The 19047-nt window shown below is 43.6% G+C and overlaps 2 protein-coding genes across 8 annotated transcripts in view; one reads left to right on the top strand and one right to left on the bottom strand.

Annotated features, from left to right (window-relative positions):
- The first annotated feature begins 766 nt into the window (after window positions 1-766).
- Window positions 767-10731, top strand: HIGD1C (HIG1 hypoxia inducible domain family member 1C). Of its 3 annotated transcripts, none has more exons than XM_081899062.1 (5): window positions 767-900; window positions 4509-4593; window positions 6559-6661; window positions 9772-9906; window positions 10507-10731. In XM_081899062.1, exons 3-5 carry the CDS (start codon window positions 6568-6570, stop codon window positions 10569-10571), a joined length of 294 nt encoding a protein of 97 aa, XP_081755188.1. In that variant the 5' UTR covers window positions 767-900; window positions 4509-4593; window positions 6559-6567; the 3' UTR covers window positions 10572-10731. The 3 variants fall into 3 exon arrangements, with proteins under 3 accessions (XP_081755188.1, XP_081755189.1, XP_081755190.1); XM_081899063.1 differs by having other exon boundaries at window positions 776-900; window positions 4512-4593; XM_081899064.1 differs by lacking the exon at window positions 767-900 and adding an exon at window positions 3762-3880.
- Window positions 10732-11702: 971 nt separating this feature from the next.
- SLC11A2 (solute carrier family 11 member 2) overlaps window positions 11703-19047 on the bottom strand; it is a 65625-nt gene continuing 58280 nt past the window's right edge. For all 5 annotated transcript variants that reach the window (XM_081898704.1, XM_081898706.1, XM_081898705.1 and 2 more), the window contains one exon: window positions 11703-14352. In XM_081898704.1, the coding sequence (XP_081754830.1) occupies window positions 14275-14352 (78 nt within the window). In that variant the 3' untranslated portion in view covers window positions 11703-14274. The remainder of the gene's footprint in view (window positions 14353-19047) is intronic.

The raw sequence follows: 19047 nt of genomic DNA, 5'->3' as shown, positions 1-19047 counted from the left end.
CCAAGTTACAGGGAACCAGGCAGAGGGCCTTCTCGGTAGTGGCGCCCACCCTGTGGAACGCCCTTCCAGCAGATGTCCAAGAGAAAAAACAACTACCGGACTTTTAGAAGACATCTGAAGGCAGCCCTGTTTAGGGAAGCTTTTAATGTTTATTGGTTATTGTATTTTAGTGTTTTGTTGGAGGCTGCCCAGAGTGGCTGGGGGGACCCAGCCAGATGGGTGGGGTATAAATAATAAATTATTATTATTATTATTATTATTATTATTACTTAAAAGCTTCTGTGTGGCAGCGGCATGGCCCAAATTTGGTTGGAGTTGCAGAATTATGGGAAGGGTTTAAATCTCTCCAACCAATTCCCCTCCCTGGCTGCTGTACACACGTCAGAGAGAAATCCAACAAGAACTCACATCCTCTCCACCTGCTGAACTTCTGCCTGTCAGAAAAATGAGGAATGCAGAAAACTTTGCCTCCAGCAGCCTAACAGGGTTCCCATCCCCCCAGATGTTTTGACGTTGTTCTTTGTTTACAAAAATACTTATATACCTCTTTCTAGCATGCCAAGTCGCAGCCGCCACCCCAGGCACCTCTACGAGGCAGCAAAACCCCAACGACTCGCTCCTGAGGGAACACTTTTCAGACGGACGCCTTTCCCGCCTTCGACGGGCGGTAGGCGGGGCTTGAGCCCTCACACAAGAACATCCGGGCCTTTCCTCTCCCGGCGTTAACCGCCGCTCGAAGCCACCCACGCAGCAAACCCCCTTTCCCGATTGGTGGCTTGGGCGTGACGTCACGAGCGGGAGGGGTGCGGGAGAGAGGGAGCAAGTTCGTAACGCCCGCGACTCCATCGCGGCCCTGCACTCTGCTCCGTCCCAGCGCAACTTGGTTTCTCCTCTCGGCAGGTCGGCCTAAGCTGCAGAGGATGATGGGAAACCGAGGGGTGTGCCAGGCCCTCGGACTCTCGCGCTCTCCCTCACGCGCACGCGCAGACCGAGGCGGAGAATTGGGCGGGATTTGTTTTCTGCTTTCTGAGGAGGGAAGTTGTGAGGGAAGGAGGAGGAGGACGAAAGAAGGATGACCAACTCAGATTATTATCATTATTATTATTTATTATTTCCCCAGGTTGCTAGGAAATAATGATATAATAGTGATGTATGGTAACAATTCTAAAGATAAATAAATATTAGCACCATTAAAAAAATGTTTAAGAAAACAAGCAACGGAAACACGCCATTGCTGAGGGCAACTTCTATCTAGGACTTCCCAGCTACGACGAAAATATACCCAGTATACAATTCCCGTTGCAATACCATCATTAGCTCACTTGATGCTTTTAAGTTGAAAAAACCCGCTCTTTTAAGGATTTGGCCCCAGAAATCGTTTACACTGTCAGGGCTCTGAGCTTGATTTGAACATGCATAGAGACACTCTCCTCCTGCTCCTCCGATGTATGGAGATTATGTGGATAGAACGACCAGGTTACATGACCTGGTTTTCTTTAAGTGCAATCAAGCAATCTTCCATTTTATAATAAATAATAAAAAACACGAGATAGTATATTGGGCAGTATGCCCCCATAGGGCTTAGAAATCTGCTTTACAGTGGTGCCTCGCAAGTCGAAATTAATTCGTTCCGCAAGTTTTTTCTTCTTGCGAGTTTTTCGTCTTGCGAAGCACGGTTTCCCATAGAAATGCATTGAAAATCAATCAATGCATTCCTATGGAAACCACCTTCAGACCAGGTCCGGGGACAGTCTGTCCCCCGACCTCTTCTGAAGGCTGGGGGGGGGGGGACAAGGGCTTTTCTTCCCACCCTCAGCATTTTAAAAAAACCCCGGGACAGCGGAGGACAGCCGCCCGCCAGCATTTTAAAATCGCCCCGGGACAGCGAAGGACTTCTCCGCTGTCCCGGGGCGATTTAAAAGCCCCCGGGAAGGCAGGCAGGGGGGACAAAGACTTTTGCCCCCCGCCAGCCTTCAGAAGAGGTTCAGGACCTCTTCTGAAGGCGGGCGGAGGGCGAAAGTCTTTGCTCCCCCCCCCCGCCTGCCTTCAAAAGCCGTCCGGGACAGCGGAGAAACGCGCTGAAGAGGTCCCTCTTCTGAAGGCCGGCGGGGGGCAAAGTCTTTGTCCCCCCTGCTTGCCTTCCCGGGGGCTTTTAAATCGCCCCGGGACAGCGGAGAAGTCCAGGACCTCTTCTGAAGGCGGGCGGGGGGCAAAAGTCTTTGCTCCCCCCCCCCGCCTGCCTTCAAAAGCTGTCCGGGATAGCGGGAAGCGCTTCCCTGCTATCCCGGACTGCTTTTAAAATGCTGGCGGTGGGGAGCAAAGCCTTTCGGCCCCCGTCGGCCTTCCTGGACCTCTTCTGAAGGCCGGAGGGGGGGGGGAAGGCTTTGCTCCCCACCGCCAGCATTTAAAAGAGGTCCCCGGAGATTTCCCTATGGGGTTTCTTCTTGCGAAGCAAGCCCATAGGGAAATTCGTCTTGCGAAGCAACTCGCAAACGGAAAACCCTTTCGTCTAGCGGGTTTTCCGTCTTGCGAGGCATTCGTCTTGCGGGGCACCACTGTATATAAAAGTCAGACCATGAATGGGGGTGTGTGGTTCAGATAGGAGATGATGAGGGCTGAAGGATGGGCTTTTTGCATGCAAAGTATGCATTCTGCCATTATTATTATTATTATTATTATTATTATTATTATTATTATTATTATTATTATTTTATTTCTAACTACCCTTCATCCAAAGATCACAGGGCGGTTTACAATATAAAAACACAAAAATACGTAACATAGTAACCAACAAAAACAGCATCCTTCCTGTGTGTTTAAAAGGCCTTAGGTAGTTTAATTAGCCAAAGACCTGGGAGAAGAGGAATGTTTTTGCCTGGTTGAGATGGGTACCAATCATACGGAAACTGTTGTAACACACCTGATCCCTGAAAGCCCTCTTGTATCCCTCACCTGCTGGTGCAAGTGCAGTTGTGGGCAGGATTCAGTGACTTTTAACAGTTGGACTCAGGAAATTTCAGCACCTGCCAAAATACTGTCTTCTACAGGAGGTCTGTTCTATACTGCATCATTATGCAAGGGGGTGATGCTCTGTTTGTACTTGCCAACCATGCCACAGTGCATCAGGTTTTCTGGTAGGCAGAAGTTGCTATATGGAGATGCTGAGATGTGGATTCAAGAATATACTACTCAGAAGAAATTACTTGTAGGACCTGGTGTCAAAAATGGGAGCTACTGTATTTATATTTGACATATTGATAAAACAAAGAATTGGTGGAACTTGTTCTTCATTCTAATTACAGTGAGGTAGGTTACAGATGCTTCAGGTTACAGACTCCGCTAACCCAGAAATATTACCTCGGGTTAAGAACTTTGCTTCAGGATGAGAACAGAAATTGCGCAGCGGTGGCACAGCATCAGCAGGAGGCCCCATTAGCTAAAGTGGTGCTTCAGGTTAAGAACAGTTTCAGGTTAAGAACGGACCTCCCAAACGAATTACGTTCTTAACCCAAGGTACCACTGTACTGTGTGGACACCTACACCAGACAAAAATGGAGTGTAAAAACAGGCTTTTTCTCTCAGCTGAGACAGGCAGATCCTATGCATGTTCACTCAAAAGGAATAAAAGTGATATTTGGGCAAGTGGATGTTCTGAGATTAATATTGTTATGTTTGCATAATCATTTATCCAAAGTACTCTACTGATTCGGAATGTCTGTTCCTCAATAATCACAAGCTTGTCCTATGTGAATATTAACTAGACATGCTGGTCTTACAATACAGAAGACAGTAACTGTAAAGCGCTCACATACACTGGATCTTATTTGCTGATCAGATTGTAGGATCTATAAAAGTAACAGCATGCTGTACAGTCAACAAAGTAAGAAAGAAGGTAGCATTTTATAATAGTAATCTTTACAGGCAGACTGTTAAGCATGTGAAATTAGGGGAAATTGGTAATTTCCGTAGTATGCAGTAAAAGTTGATAAAACACACCACTACCCCAATTCCAGGTGTTTCAACAGTTGTTTTTAAATTACAAATATCATTGATTCAGTTACAGATAGGTAGCTGTGTTGGTCTGCCATAGTCAAAACAAAATTTTTTTTGTTTTAAATATCATTGATTTAGCAAAGAACTGTTCACTTGGGGAATAATAAAAAGACTATGTGTAGTCTTTAAAGGCTTCCATGTTGCTTCAGTTGGAAACAGTTCCAATATAATGCAGGCTCCTGGGAATCTGAGAAACTACTGATGTTTTCCCCCATAGTAGAATTATACCCAGAAATGATTTGATGAAATGTTATGGCCTACTTCATGCATAAAGAGAACTTCTGCTCATTAAACCAATGACAGTAGATATTTTCTGCCCTTGTGCCCACTTCTAGGAACAATTATGAAACTAACAAAGCTTACAGAACCTGGGAGAAGAACTGTATTAGAATAGAGTTTTACCAGATGTTGCCTTCAAACGATCTATAATTGTATTTGTCTCTCATTACCGACAGCAGCCACAGCCTGCCATAGAAAGATCCTATTTCTCTCTTTGTGAGATCACAGAGTAGATGGACAGTTAATGCATCAGCAGCAAAGGTAACTCAACAACTTGAATTCTTGCTTATTTTCCGTATTTCTAACAAAAATCAAGATAGATGGCTGTATCTCAGGTAAAACTATTGGCATTAGTTAAAAATACAGGAGGTCCTCATAGAGCACCCAGTTTAACTGGATCCTATTTGCACAATGGATTCATTTTTAAAATGATATGGAATAGGGCTTCACTACTGAAGTATTTTATCTTCATGTAGGTATGAAATAAATTTTATATATACTCTTTCCAGCTTTTGGATGAGACCGAAAGACTGCAAACAACTTCAAAGAAGGGCAATAGGATAGGATTTAATTTGGAAAAATGAAAAAAAATATATAAGGAATTCAGTGTGCTCTGTTTAGATTATGGAAGCTAAAAGATTGTGGGATTTTAGTAGGTGGGAAAAGGTTTCTGAGATTCAGTTGCTCTTGAATCTTGCAGAAAAGGTATAGAAGCTGGCAAAGAACTAAAGTTATATGAATTCACTCTTGAGAACCAAGGATAATAGTAAGGGTTGTTTAATTAGCAAAGCTGCTATTTGTAGATCAATTATGTTGGGTAGCCTTTACACTGAGATTAGGCATCTACTTGAAATGAAAAATGTATTCTGTACCTTTGTATGGTTTGGCAGAGTGTTGCCTATAACACTATAACATGTATATGAAACTATTAGCTAGTGGATTAAGAAAGTCAGAGGAGTGTTGTGTTCAGAGACTAAGAGCAGATTCAAATCCCTGCTGAGTGATAAGCCTAATTGGGTGACTATTGTCCAGGAACTCTCTCTTAGCCTGATCTACTTCATAGGATGATTTTGAGAATAATGCGGGTGGGGGAGCTACCCTGAGCTCCTTGGGAGAAGCATAGCATAAACATGTAATAAAAAGAACAGGTAAACTACAGTCATTGTTTATGACACTGCTAAAATATTATGCATTGTGCTATAGATCAACTGGCTTTCATTTTTAAGAAAAATAAGAGCCAGTTTGGAGATAGGAAATGTTTAAGTGGCTACTGATGGAAAAAACATATACTGCTGTTTTTTTGTTTTGTTTTTTAATAATCTTTATTAGGTTAAATTACACACATATACACAAAAATTTACAAAGAATTTACACTCTCATATTCCAGAAATATTTTTTCTCCCTTTTCCTTTTCTTTTCCCCCCTTTCTCTTTAAAACATATACTGCTGTTGATGAGAATTTTTTTCCCACGACACTCCAAATGTTCCACAAAATGGTACCAATATTTAACCATCAGTGTTGTACAGGTTGCAGAGTTATTCTGCAGCAACATATATCCAATAAGACCTACATAAAGAAGTAACTGACAGGTTATTTAGTTCACCCATATAAGATACTGTAAGAGAGGCACAGAAGAAAAGAGGGAAAGGGGGGAAATAATAAAAGGGTTTATTATCAGATTATTACTAAAAGAACACGTGGATAACTTTCATCCTGTACCTTATCATTCCAGTACTGGATGTACAAGCTCAATTTCTGCATGAATAAATCATTTTGTTGTTGAACCTCTTTAGTTCTGACGATATTGGAGGGCTTGACCATATAAGCCATGTCCCTGAATCATTAAGAACCAATCCTCAACAGATAGCATGAATGAATGGGTCATACGAGCTCATGTGACCTCCTAAGGCCTCATCCTGCATGGTAACTCAAAAACACACCGCTCACATATAGGTTCACTGTCTAAGAACCGTAATAAAATAGCACCAGGGAGCCAGAACAGGATAGGGAGCATGGAGAGAAGCTGGTTGTTGTGGGCAACTCAGAGCTTGGTTGGCCTATAGAATGAAGTACAACTAGAGTATAAAAAAAGTTTTATTTGAAATAAAATGCACCGCAGCCAGTCCGTCAGTATGCTTTCTTTCAGCTGCCATAACCAGAGATCTCTAATCAATAATGCTTTCCCAAGAAATGGTCTATTTCCCTCCACTTCTTTTTGTATTCAGACGTGAGAAATGTCTCCTGATGAGTCCTGGTCGCCAGCTGAAGATGACAGCCAAGCATCAAAACTAGCAAGGAAATCCAGAGATGCCCCCTTTGTTCCCATAGGTGAGTTGAACCCTTCAGCACTTTCGAGTCCATGTGGTACAGTGCGTAGAGTGTTTAGACTTGCTGTGGAGAGACCTGTCAGAGTTTGAATCCCTACTCAGCAGTCTGTCTCCCTGGATGATCAGTCACACACAAACTCAGGCTAATTTACCTTGCAGCCTTGTTGTGAGGGTAAAGGTAAAGGGACCCCTGACCATTAGGTCCAGTCATGGCCGACTCTGGGGTTGCGGCGCTCATCTCGCTTTATTGGCCGAGGGAGCCGGGGTACAGCTTCCAGGTCATGTGGCCAGCATGACTAAGCCGCAAACCAGAGCAGCGCATGGAAACGCCGTTTACCTTCCCGCCAGAGCGGTACCTATTTATCTACTTGCACTTTGACGTGCTTTTGAACTGCTAGGTTGGCAGGAGCAGGGACCGAGCAACGGGAGCTCACCCCGTCATGGGGATTCGAACCGCCGACCTTCTGATTGGCAAGTCCTAGGCTCTGTGGTTTAACCCACAGTGCCATCCGCGTCCAGTTTTAAGGGTATATACACCCTAATGTATGCCATCTGCAGCTCTTTAGAATAAGGGTGGGATATAACCGCTCTGGCAGGAAGGTAAACGGCGTTTCCGTGTGCTGCTCTGGTTTGCCAGAAGCGGCTTAGTCATGCTGGTCACATGACCCGGAAGCTGTCTGTGGACAAACACCGGCTCCCTCGGCCAGCAAAGCGAGATAAGCGCCGCAACCCCAGAGTCATACACGACTGGACTTAACGGTCAAGGGTCCCTTTACCTTTACCTTTAATAACTCTGAGAACTCAATAAATTGATGGTGGTGGTCAGTCTCTGGGTTATAGCTTCAGATGCTGTTGTGCCAATAATAACGCTATAGCTAAGAGGGATATGGAGATAGTCACTCCAGTCAGCAACTAAATTCCATCTGCTATACCTGTTTCCTATATCTGTTGAGTTGCTAACTCTTGCTCTGTTTTGCTGCATTGTTTTTTTATTATACTCCTGCTTTTTGCAGTTTCATGGAAATGTGGGATACCCCCTCTGTGTTTGCATAAATGGTTTTCTTCTAGTTTTGCTGTATCTTATGTACAGCAAAAAAGCAAAAGAAAAAGAGAGAGAAAAGCAGAGACATCACCTTGCCAACAAAGGTCCGTATAGTTAAAGCCATGGTTTTCCCAGTAGTGATGTATGGAAGTGAGAGCTGGACCATAAAGAAGGCTGATCGCCAAAGAATTGATGCTTTTGAATTATGGTGCTGGAGGAGACTATTGAGAGTCCCATGGACTGCAAGAAGATCAAATGTATCCATTCTTAAGCAAATCAGCCGAGTGCTCACTGGAAGGACAGATCGCGAAGACTTTGGCCACCTCATGAGAAGAGAAGACTCCCTGGAAAAGACCCTGATGTTGGGAAAGATGGAGGGCACAAGGAGAAGGGGACAACAGAGGACGAGATGGTTGGACAGTGTTCTCGAAGCTACCAGCATGAGTTTGACCAAACTGCGGGAGGCAGTGGAAGACAGGAGTGCCTGGCGTGCTCTGGTCCAGGGGGACACGAGGAGTCAGACACGACTAAACAACAACAAATGTACAGATTAGTCTGCTTTGCTGGAGCAGAAGAAGAGTTCATGTTCAAGAACAGAGTGGTGCAGGTAGAATGCCATAGGAATGTCCAGGCTTGTGTGTGAGGCAGTGTGTGTTCAGAGTCACATCTATATAGCTCTCTGCTGCCTTGGTGACCATCCATAAGGTGGCACAGCTCAGACTGGAAACTGGAGAACTGAGTGGTCTTCAAGAATATAGAAGTTGGATGCTCCTGGTATAAGAAACAGGCAGGAAACACATTGTGGCTCCATATTCCGTGCCATAGACTTAATACCATCCTTTCTAAAAAGCCTCTATTTTAAACAGACAAGTGAATGACATTTCTTTTTTTGCTAGTAGGATTTCCTTTTAAAAATGTGCCCACATTGAGAGAGCTAAGCAGAAGCCTTGCAAACTGTCACAGTTTCACCCATCAACCTTCATTAGTCTTCCTTCCCATTTATCAGCTCCAGCTGAACTGCATCAGACCAGGTGCCTTTCCAGAATTTGAAGTGATTTGTACATGCAATGCCCACGAACACAGGCTAATTTGTATGCACTGTTGCCAATTAAGCTGGCTGCAAGGACAGTGCTTGCCTCCCGCAGACCAGGTTTGCAGTTAAAAGATAAAAAAGAAATGTCATTATATTGAATTTACGCATCAAACACTAAGAAACAAAAAGAAAAATTACACCACCTGACAAATCTCCCAAAACCAAACTGTTCAGGAGATAAAGCTTAACACATCTGGATGTCACTTCAGAGCTATATTTTTTATTATTATTTTGGATTCAGGGAGAGTTGTTATGGTTACAGTGAATGGACCTGGGAATCGAAATCCTAGCCTTCACCCCAGAAAATGAAACATCCTGTTGGAACAAAATGAGCTGCCACTTACCAATCATTGCTTTAAACAACATTTTGATTCAGAAGGGGGGTCTATTTTTAAAATGTGTACACAACATGGTTTGTTTACCACATCTGCACCCAATTCTTGATCCAAGGAGCTGAGGGTGGCATACATGGGCTTCATATTCACAACCTTTCAAGCTAGGTAGGATGAGAACTAGTGACTAATTCACTTAGCTTCCAGTGACATGAACCCAGCAGCCCACAGTCTGGGTTGAGCACTCCACCAGTTCATCAGGGAGGAACCCAGGAAAGCAAACACGCCATGCAAAATGACTATACGTGTGTGATTTCAACTGACTAAGTAGGAAGGGTATACCTCCTCTTTTGGCTCCTTGAGACGGTCCATTGCATCATCATCATTTTTTTTTAAAGTATTAAAACCCAATATGGTGACAACCACTGCTTTAGATGCCTTTAAGGGAGAGATTCCTGCATGAATAGGAATTGTTGAGACAATGGGCAGGGCTGCTGGCTTCATGTCCTGCCTGTATCCTCCATAAAGGCACCTGGCTGGTCTCTGTTAGGAAGAGAATGTTGAATTACATGGAGCCTTAACCTGATCCAGCAAGGCAATGTTGGTGCTCAGTGCTGAACTACACCCCTCTCTTTAATATCCAGGTCTGGCAGGCTGCTTTGCTGTAGTAGGCTATGGGCTTTACAAGCTGAAACACAGAGGAAGCCAAAAAATGTCAGTCCACCTCATCCACATGAGAGTTGCAGCCCAAAGCTTTGTTGTAGGTGCAATAACAGTAGGTAAGAGAACATGTTGTTGTGATCAGTGCCGTTTTGTTAAGTAATCTCCCCGCTGTGCAGTTTAGCTTATGAAGCCATCTCTCTCTCCTCCCCCCCCCAAAAAACACACCACACCAAGCCAAGAGTCAGAGGTTCCCCACCACACCCACCTGTCAATCAGCTGGTAGGTGAGGTCCAATCCTGCTGGGTGCTGCTTTTCAAGTGTGTTTCCTGCAGGGAATGTGCTAGGAAAGCAGAACTCTTCCCCCTCGCCCCCGTTGGGCACAGCCACCCATCTATTCATCACCTGATTGCCATCATGGTGTCAGATGATTGACAGATGGGTCAGCCCACTCGCCTGTCAACATTGGCCGATGGGGTGGGTAAAGATCTGGCTCATGGGGCTGAAAACGTTCCCTGGCAGGCTGTAGTGAGTAAACAGGTAGCACTGTAGTTTTTGATTCAAAGCCCTGAGCTTTTGTTGTTGAGTCATCACCAGGCAACAGATCCATTTACCTGTGCTAAGATAGCAAAGGTGACCTTATGTCTGTTCAATACAACAGTTGCTGGATGATATTGAAGCAGCCATTGCTAACTAATATATCTGTTTTCTTTTGTTAGGAGTTTTATATTCCATGTATACAGATTACATGAAACGTTCCGGCACCAGTGGACCGAACAAATGATCATCATCATCAAAGCAAAGAGGAAGAGCAAAGCATTTGATTCAGTATTATTTTATAAAAACGTTTATGTATAAGTGTTTTTAGAATGTATTCCAAGTATGCTGCCAGGATTCCCATACCCTCCCCATTTATTAAAGCAGCTTCTATATGCTGAAGACAAGCTCTGCATTGGGCATCCAGATCTGCGTCAATTTTGCAGCTTTTTCTTGGTTTGAGTTGAACATTCGCTCTCAAGGTTCAGAGTTGTGTCCAGTTTTTAGAAACACCAGCAGCTAAGCCCACTAGGGGAGTCCTAACGTGGCTAATGTCTGGGCATAGGAAGCTGCATGATACAGAGTCAGACCGCTGGTTTGCCTTCCCAGCCTCTACACTGGCAGCTGCACTCTAAGGCATCGGCCAGTGGGCTCCCTCCTACCTGAGTTCTTTTTGATAATGTCTGGAACTGAGCTTGCGATTTCACTTACACCATGCATGCGGCTTTGCCATTGAGTTGAGAGGCCTTCCAACATCCATGCCAGTGCAGCCACCAAAACAACAACACCAGAATAAAGCCTGCCACACATTTTTAGGATATACACATGAACAGGTGAAGCATAAATGTGACAAATATTTGTTGGCAAACGTTGTCACACACATACACATTTCAGGCAGCTGGGATCATCCATAGCTTCTTGTCAAATGCACGTGTAATGGCAAACCCAAACAACCTCAGTGCAGTTAAATGCAAGCTGGGCTCATTCAGACCACCTCAATTACCCTGGAATGAGTTCTTTCACTCGGAGAGGTTTGATCATCTGAATCATCTTGCCAAGTGATAAGAGGGATTCTACTGCTCATCAGGTGATAAGGTGTGGCAAAATGTGTAGCAGGAAGTGTGATAAAATGGTCACCTATTTGGGCTCAGTGGTTTTTCCATATTGCCTATGATAGCATTTTGTATAAATTAGGCCTTGCTCATTTTTTTTCCTTCCAAAGTAGCAACATTCCTTAAGCAGCCTCAACAGAATTATTTTACTTCTACTTCCCCCCGCTGTAATTATTCCTGCAGCAGTGTCTCCTTGCGTTCTAAGTCAGAAGACAAAGAAAGGCTGATGAAATCAGATAACAAGATTAGAAACCAGAAAGGTAGTGTAGAGTTGACATATTTATTTGAAAACCTGGACCTCTGTTGAAACAAATGATGATCAGTACATTTAATATAAATTAGTGCCAAATATAAAACAAGAATACCAAATATACTTCTGAATTCCTCTTGCTTAGGAATCACAAGTAGTGAGAGTACTGTTGTACTCAAGTCCTACTTGTGGCTTCCCATAGGCATCTGGCTGAGAATAGGATGCTGAACTAGATGGTCCTTTGACCTGACCCAGCAGGGCTTGTCTTGAAACCTGAATGAGTTTTGTAACAGAGCACAGATTGCATATATACCATTCAGCAGAAACCGGCCTTGTCTTGTAACACAACTGCAGGTATTTAGTGCATCCTGAGTGGAAGATACATGTGACATTTTTAGAACAGAGTGGCTGCCCTGGAAGCTTTCTCACTATGTTTGGTTCAAACATATCTATTTTGGCCAAGTTCAGCGAGACACACTTCTTGTGCCCAAGTTTGTGCGTGTGAATGTGGCATGTTTTTGATGCACACAAATCATCCAATTTAAGGTAGGAAGCAAAGCAACACCTGATTCTATGCATGCTTACTCAGAATCAAGCCCCACTGAGTTGAATATGGCTTACTAGCAAGTTGATTATGCACAGAACTCAAGCCTTAAGCTGTCCGCAATAAGTTACAGAATGGGTGACTCTCCTTATCCAATGAAGAAATGCAATTTGTAGAGCAAAGGAGCTATTAGTATGTGGGTGTCTGTACTGTTTCAGGTGCAATGGCAGTACCAAGTTGTCTCGCATCACAGAGAACATTCAGACAACTCTAATATATGTGGCCAACTTTGCAAACTAGAACAGCTGCAAACTTTATTAAATACTGGCATTTTCTGCAGATACTGCATGTACATGGCCATATGTGTCTGTTTCTGTGAGCACGAGGGCTAGAAACTTGGGGAAAGTTTCAGGGATAAAACTTAAGCAACAGGTAGGTACCATCTTCTGTTCATACAATGAACAACTCTACTGTACTCAAATATCGAGGATTGGCTGAAACCTTGACAGAGCACTGCAAGGCCTAAACTAAATTTGCATCCCTTCTATATTGGCTTTGGATTACAATGTAAGCTGCGACTGAATGTGTTGTTAAATTAACCGGGTAAAATGTCACACTAATACAGGAAAAAAGGACCCTTAATTTGCTGTAAATTAAAAACACACATTTACCAGCAGCAGAGTAAATGACGCAAGCTGCAACTCTTTATGAAACTGTTATTTCAAGTTTTACCTAATAAATCAGATGTGACATCTTAAGCACAAAGTATGTGCAGTGTGAGTTAAAGGAGTCAGCTGATGTGAGATTTTGCCAGCCATGTCATTTTAACAACTCTGTACCAAATTGAGCAGTAGTCAAAAGGAAAGAAAGGGGCTCTTGTTACGCTTTATGGCACCCTGTACGATGATGGTGCTGTAAAAATATATATATAAATATTAATAGGGTCAGCAGAGGAAACAGGAGTTGCAGGCTAGAGTTCTTTTGCTTCTCGAAAAAAGAAAAGAAAGCTGTTATACTTGAATCTCATGAACTTAGTCTTGCAATCGCAGCTCTGCACATAGAACAAGTTTCCTCAGCCACGAGGAAAATTCAATTATGTTAGTTTCCTAATCCGAAAGCAAGAAGGACCATGGGGATAGCCAGGCTGGGTGTCAAACAAAAACCCAAATTCTCCATCTGGAATAGTGAACCTGCTTGATTTCATTTGGACTCCTTTTTAACAGGATAGTATTGAGAATAAAATGCCAAGAAGGTTATTTCTCAACTTTCAGAAAAGACGCTTGTCAGTTTTCCAGAAATTGAGGGGTGTGTGATCATTTCTCCCTTAGACAGGAAAGACAGTGATCTGCATCAAACGGAAATCAAATCACCAGTACCTTTACTGTAGTTATGTGTTGGGTCACTGTGAAATACCTGTAAAGCAAGTAAAGGGCTTTCAAAAGTGAAAATGACAGACAGGACAGGGGTATGGAACTCTCCGTCTGCTATTGCTAGACCCTGCCTCCAAATAAACAAGTTTGCCCCTGGCACGTTTCTCCCAATTTGAGGCCAGAAATAAGATCCAACTAGGAGTAAAATGCTGGGGGCACAGGGAGAGGTAGCTGGGTAGAGAGGGAGGCCAGCGGTTGAATGAAGAGTTCAGCACCCACCTCCTGCTAATTGCTTTTTAAATTTTAGTACCCACAGCTCCAGTATTTTGAAGATGTTTGGTGGCGACCCACATTTCAAGATACGTGCCTGTCCATCCCTATTACATACAATCTCAGCTTCACAATGATTTAACCCAAGCTCTCTGTCAGTCCTTTTGTAACTTTTCTAGGTGACCTTAGGCATAGCTTCTAAGGAAGTCTATTTTCCAGTGTACCAGACAATCCTTAATAGCATACAGTAATTCCTTTCCCCTTGTGCTCCTCTCTCTTGAAGTTGCAAATTATTGGATGTTTGCAGTAACATATCAGAACCAATCAAACTTGGCTTAGGGCAGCATAGGAGGGCTTTATGTTCTTTGTCTTTAAAGTCACACCCTTACTAGTTCGGAGGGGATTCATCTAATTGAGGCTTGGTCGGCATCAATGTTGTTGAGGAGGAAGAGTTCTGAATGACCAGTGAGTCCCAGGTGATACTAGAGAAGGAAGAAAAAAAGGTGTCAGTTAGGAATGCTCTCTAGGAGAAATGAAAACGTAGTTGAAATCAGGTACGATCAGATCTCCCAAGGTTTTCTAAGTGGGAGACCAAACTCTAAAGAGCTGCAGCCATTTGTTAGGAAAGTTGCTGGCTTATGGGTGGGGAACATAATAATAATAATAATAATAATAATAATAATAATAATAATAATAATAATAATAATAATTTATTTATACCCTGGCCTCCCCAGCCAAGGCCAGGCTCAGGGCGGCTAACAAGCAATAATAAAAACAAGTTGAATGAATACAATTTAAAAACAAAATTAAAATACAACATTAAAATATTGAAACATTAAAATATTAAAAGGTAGCCTCATCGCAGGAGGAGAAAGGGAAAGAAAAAAGAAAGAGGGGGAGGGAATCAAATTGGCTCCAAGCCAAAGGCAAGGCGGAACAACTCTGTCTTACAGGCCCTGCGGAAAGAAATCAGATCCTGCAGGGCCCTGGTCTCATGAGACAGAGCGTTCCACCAGGCCGGGGCCAGTGTTGAAAAGGCCCTGGCTCTGGTTGAAGCCAATCTAACTTCCTTAGGGCCTGGGACCACTAGGGTGTTGCTATTTATGGACCTTGAGGCTCTCCATGGGGCATACTGGGAGTTGGGGCCGAAGGGATTTGGCAGTCAAAACATGTGGATGCACCCAGTTCCCCTACCCCATGGTAGCTCCTTTCCCCATACTTCATTATTTCAGGAGGCCAGCTCACCAGCAAACCCAATCCCAGGAACCCATTCCTTAAATAAATTAAACCAAAATTCCAGAAGTGTAGCCATGATTGAGAGAACCACCACCACCATTAGCACTGTCAAAAGCTAACAGATCTATTGTGTTGCAAGTAGGTCACAGCTCACATCACCAGATGTGCAAGCCCCCGAGTGGGTAGGTATATATATATTCCCTGAATACAGAAGGGAGTCGGGAAGTGGTTTACTAAGTGAAGCCAAAAAGAGCAAGAGCAAGAGGCAGCAGTTGGGTATGTCACACAACTGTGCAGATCACAAAGGAATAGTGCATGAAGTTAATTCAAGATCCAGTCAAATGAACAAAAGACCTGATCACAGCACTCTGGACCAGTGACCCCAGGTGAAGATCAGGGATGGCGAGATTTAATGTGTAAATGCACACTTAAAGAGTTGCAATCTCTACTACAATTTATTTAGGCAGAGGGCCTTCTCGGTAGTGGCGCCCGTCCTGTGGAACGCCCATCAGATGTCAAAGAAATAAACAATTATCTGACTTTCAGAAGACATCTGAAGGCAACCCTGTTTAGGGAAGTTTTTGATTATATCGTGATATTTTATATATATATATTATAGCTGGAGATATATATATATAATATTATAGCTGGATATATATGACAACCTTTCCGATCTGCTACAGAATGCCCTGGGGGATAAGACTGACACCCCCACACCTCCATATTGGTTTCAGAGTCTGATTAGCATCCATTCATTCTCTTGAGCAGAAACTGACTTGTTTGGCCTATATTTATGGCAGGTGGTGCCATTAGTTCACCTTAGAAGATATGTCGATGAATGGACCCTTGATAACAGAGCTGATGTTGTTTGATTGCAAAACAGACTTGCTCCAGTACATATGGAGACTGTTGGGTTTGTTGCAGGGTTTGTATCTCTGTTTTGTGGCTCATGATTGTTAATAAGTGGCTTCCATAAGTTGTGGGTTTTTTTCTAAGCAGGGGCAAGTCTTCAGCCCAAGGCCAATGAGTAGGGAGGATAATTATCTGTGTTGATGAGATACTGGAGAATTATAGCTGAGAGCTGAAGGTAACAAGAGAAGTTCTACTGCTGTGTCTGATGGGCCTGTTCTGTAGCAAGTGACTCATTGGGAACCTACCCGACTTTACAGAGTGGTTTCCTCACTTTGCTAAACAAATATTGTAGTTTTTAAAAGGATACCTGATGCAACTGTTTGGGGCAATCGTTTGACCTTGCCCAAAAGATTGGGAGCAGATGTGACTATGCCATAATCTTAGGTAAAGATAAAGGGACCCCTGACCGTTAAGTCCAGTTGCAGATGACTCTGGGGTTGCGGCGCTCATCTCGCTTTACTGGCCGAGGGAGCCGCCGTTTGTCCGCAGACAGCTTCCGGGTCATGTGGCCAGCATGACTAACCAGAGCAGCACATGGAAATGCCATTTACCTTCCCTCTGGAGTGGTACCTATTTATCTACTTGCACTCCGAACTGCTAGGTTGGCAGGAGCTGGGACTGAGCAATGGGAACTCAACCCGTCGCGGGGATTTGAACCACCGACCTTCCGATCGGCAAGCCCTAGGCTCTGTAGTTTAGACCACAGTTCCACCCATGTCCCACCATAATCTTAGCTGTATGCAATTGTGTGGGGGATGCACTCTGGATAGTAGCTGCAGGTATGTGTGGTTTTCAGTTGCTTTATGGAATATGGTGCAGTTTATATGTCCTAGTTTAACCAATATATATATGAATGAAATCACGTTACATGGAGTGGTTCAAATTTCGATTAATAGGATGTTGTAACTGATAAAAAGATCTGGTTGGATTTCTCAAGAGCTCTCCGTCTCACGAGTCTCAATGCTGAAGACGTCATTATAGTACCACCACTTGAGAAGAGGCATGTAGTGATTGGAGAAAGCAATGTTCAAAGCCAGCCATTGTGTTTCTTCATACCACTGATGCATATCCCATTACAGTGGTACCTCGGGTTACATACGCTTCAGGTTACAGACTGTGCCAACCCAGAAATAGTACCTCGGGTTAAGAACTTTGCTTCAGGAGGAGAACAGAAAGTGCATGGCACAGCAGCACAGCGAGAGGCCCATTTGCTAAAGTGGTGCTTCAGGTTTCAGGTTAAGAACGGACCTCCGGAACGAATTAAGTACTTAACCCGAGGTACCACTGTACCAGGGACTGTTAGCTGGGCATCATTATACCCATACTAACTGGATCTTTGAGCATCTGAATGTATGTTGTGCAAGTGAGGGATCCGCGTGTGACAATCCTACTGCTCTCTCTTCCATCGCTTGGCCTTTGTATTAAAAGAACTGCTCAGCCCCTTCTCTTTGTCCTTAGAGTATACTTATCTTCTTTGCTAATCTCACAGAGTAGGGATTGGCTCATGAAAGCTCATACTACACTACAATTCTTTAAGACTTCTTTAAGGTAACTCCAAACCCTTTGTTGTTTAATATCATTGACCCTTCTGTGCCCCCATGTCAGCACCAGAATGGTGGTCCCCGTTTTCCCTTCACTAAGTTACACTCAGAGACCCTTTCTTCTCGGTTTATTCAGAGAGGATGTGTTTAAGGACGACGACAATTCGGGGGAGTGAACAGTTGGTGCTTATACATTGGTTCTCTTTGCTTTTCCTTTCGCTGCGTGATGATTACACTAATTCAGCGAGTGATATGGGAAGAGTTGTGTTTCCCCCATTAATTTCAATGGAAGATCTGTGGGGTGCATTTTCTTTGGGGCACGTGTCTCTGTTCTCTCCCGTGAAGAAGTAGGAAGTTCTTTTGGGGGCAGGCTGGCTAAATCAGGGCAGAACATGTTTCATGGGGTTTTTAGAATCATGGAACTGAACTGGTGTTTCGAGACGTAATATTTCAGCCAGTTATAGATCCAATCGTGCCACAAAAAGCCAAACACCTCCCCCACCATCTTACTAATTTCTTACATGGCATCACCTGTGTGCTGGAGAAATATAGGGCTGTATTTTGGGCGTGCATGGGGTAAGTTCCATTACATGAATAGAATGGCAGCCCTGGATACAACCCACAGGTTTCTGAAGGTAGATGTTGTAGTGTAGGGAGTCAAAAGGGGCCTACGTGCGGCAGAACAGTCGTGCACTTCTAAGGCGACTGTGTTCATACGTGGTACATATAATTGCCTAGATGGAAGCAGTATTGCTAGGAATTCCATGTGGCATCAGGCAGTTCCTGCCAACTGGAAGTTGTGCAGTTTCAGCGAAAGTTGACATTGTGATTTGCTGCTGGAGCCACAATAATAACGACTGAAACCTTGTCAGCATTTCTTCTAGAACAGTGTTTCCCAACCTTGGGCCTCCAGCTGTTTTCGGACTACAATTCCCATCATCCCTGACCACTGGTCTTACTAGCTAAGGTTGATGGGAGTTGTAGTCCAAAAACAGCTGGAGGCCCAAGGTTGGGAAACACTGTTCTAGAAAACACGTTTGGATCTTGGCGGTTCTATGTTGTGTCTTGAGGTGTGTGAATTTCCTGGTTCAGCTGATCATATCTCGGCTTAGTAAGCTCAGTTATGAATGAATCTCTTGCATTCATATGAACATGCAGCCTCTTCTGGCTAGCCACTATTAGACCAGCAAGTCCAATATACTATTATTTCCCATTTTAATCAAATTGGGAAAGTATCATTGCCAGTTTCATAAGGAGTCAGGGAATTAAAGCAACTTCAAACACCGGCTGAAAATGTTGGCTTGCTCCAGAGCTAGTAATCACAGTTTCTCAGGCCAGATGAAACGGGAAACTCTAGCTGATTAGAAATTTCATGGAACACACAAAGGGGCTTTGTGAACAGGCAAAGGGCTTGGCCATATCTCAGCTTATTAAGCAGAGATGTGATTGTCCAAAGATTGCCTTTGGGTTCATTTTGGCTTCCTGACT

Source organism: Podarcis melisellensis (assembly GCF_964234715.1).
Source record: "Podarcis melisellensis genome assembly, chromosome: 2".
NCBI lineage: Eukaryota > Metazoa > Chordata > Lepidosauria > Squamata > Lacertidae > Podarcis > Podarcis melisellensis.
The sequence above is the reverse complement of the archived record's forward strand: the minus strand, read 5'-3'. Positions and strand labels throughout refer to the sequence as shown.

Bases quoted from the DNA above. Each gene is read 5' to 3' on its own strand.
- HIGD1C (XM_081899062.1), top strand. From the start codon at position 6,568: ATGTCTCCTGATGAGTCCTGGTCGCCAGCTGAAGATGACAGCCAAGCA. The intron at 6,662-9,771 runs GTGAGTTGAACC...TTTAATATCCAG, and splicing joins TGCCCCCTTTGTTCCCATAG to GTCTGGCAGGCTGCTTTGCT. The intron at 9,907-10,506 runs GTAAGAGAACAT...TTCTTTTGTTAG, and splicing joins TGTAGGTGCAATAACAGTAG to GAGTTTTATATTCCATGTAT.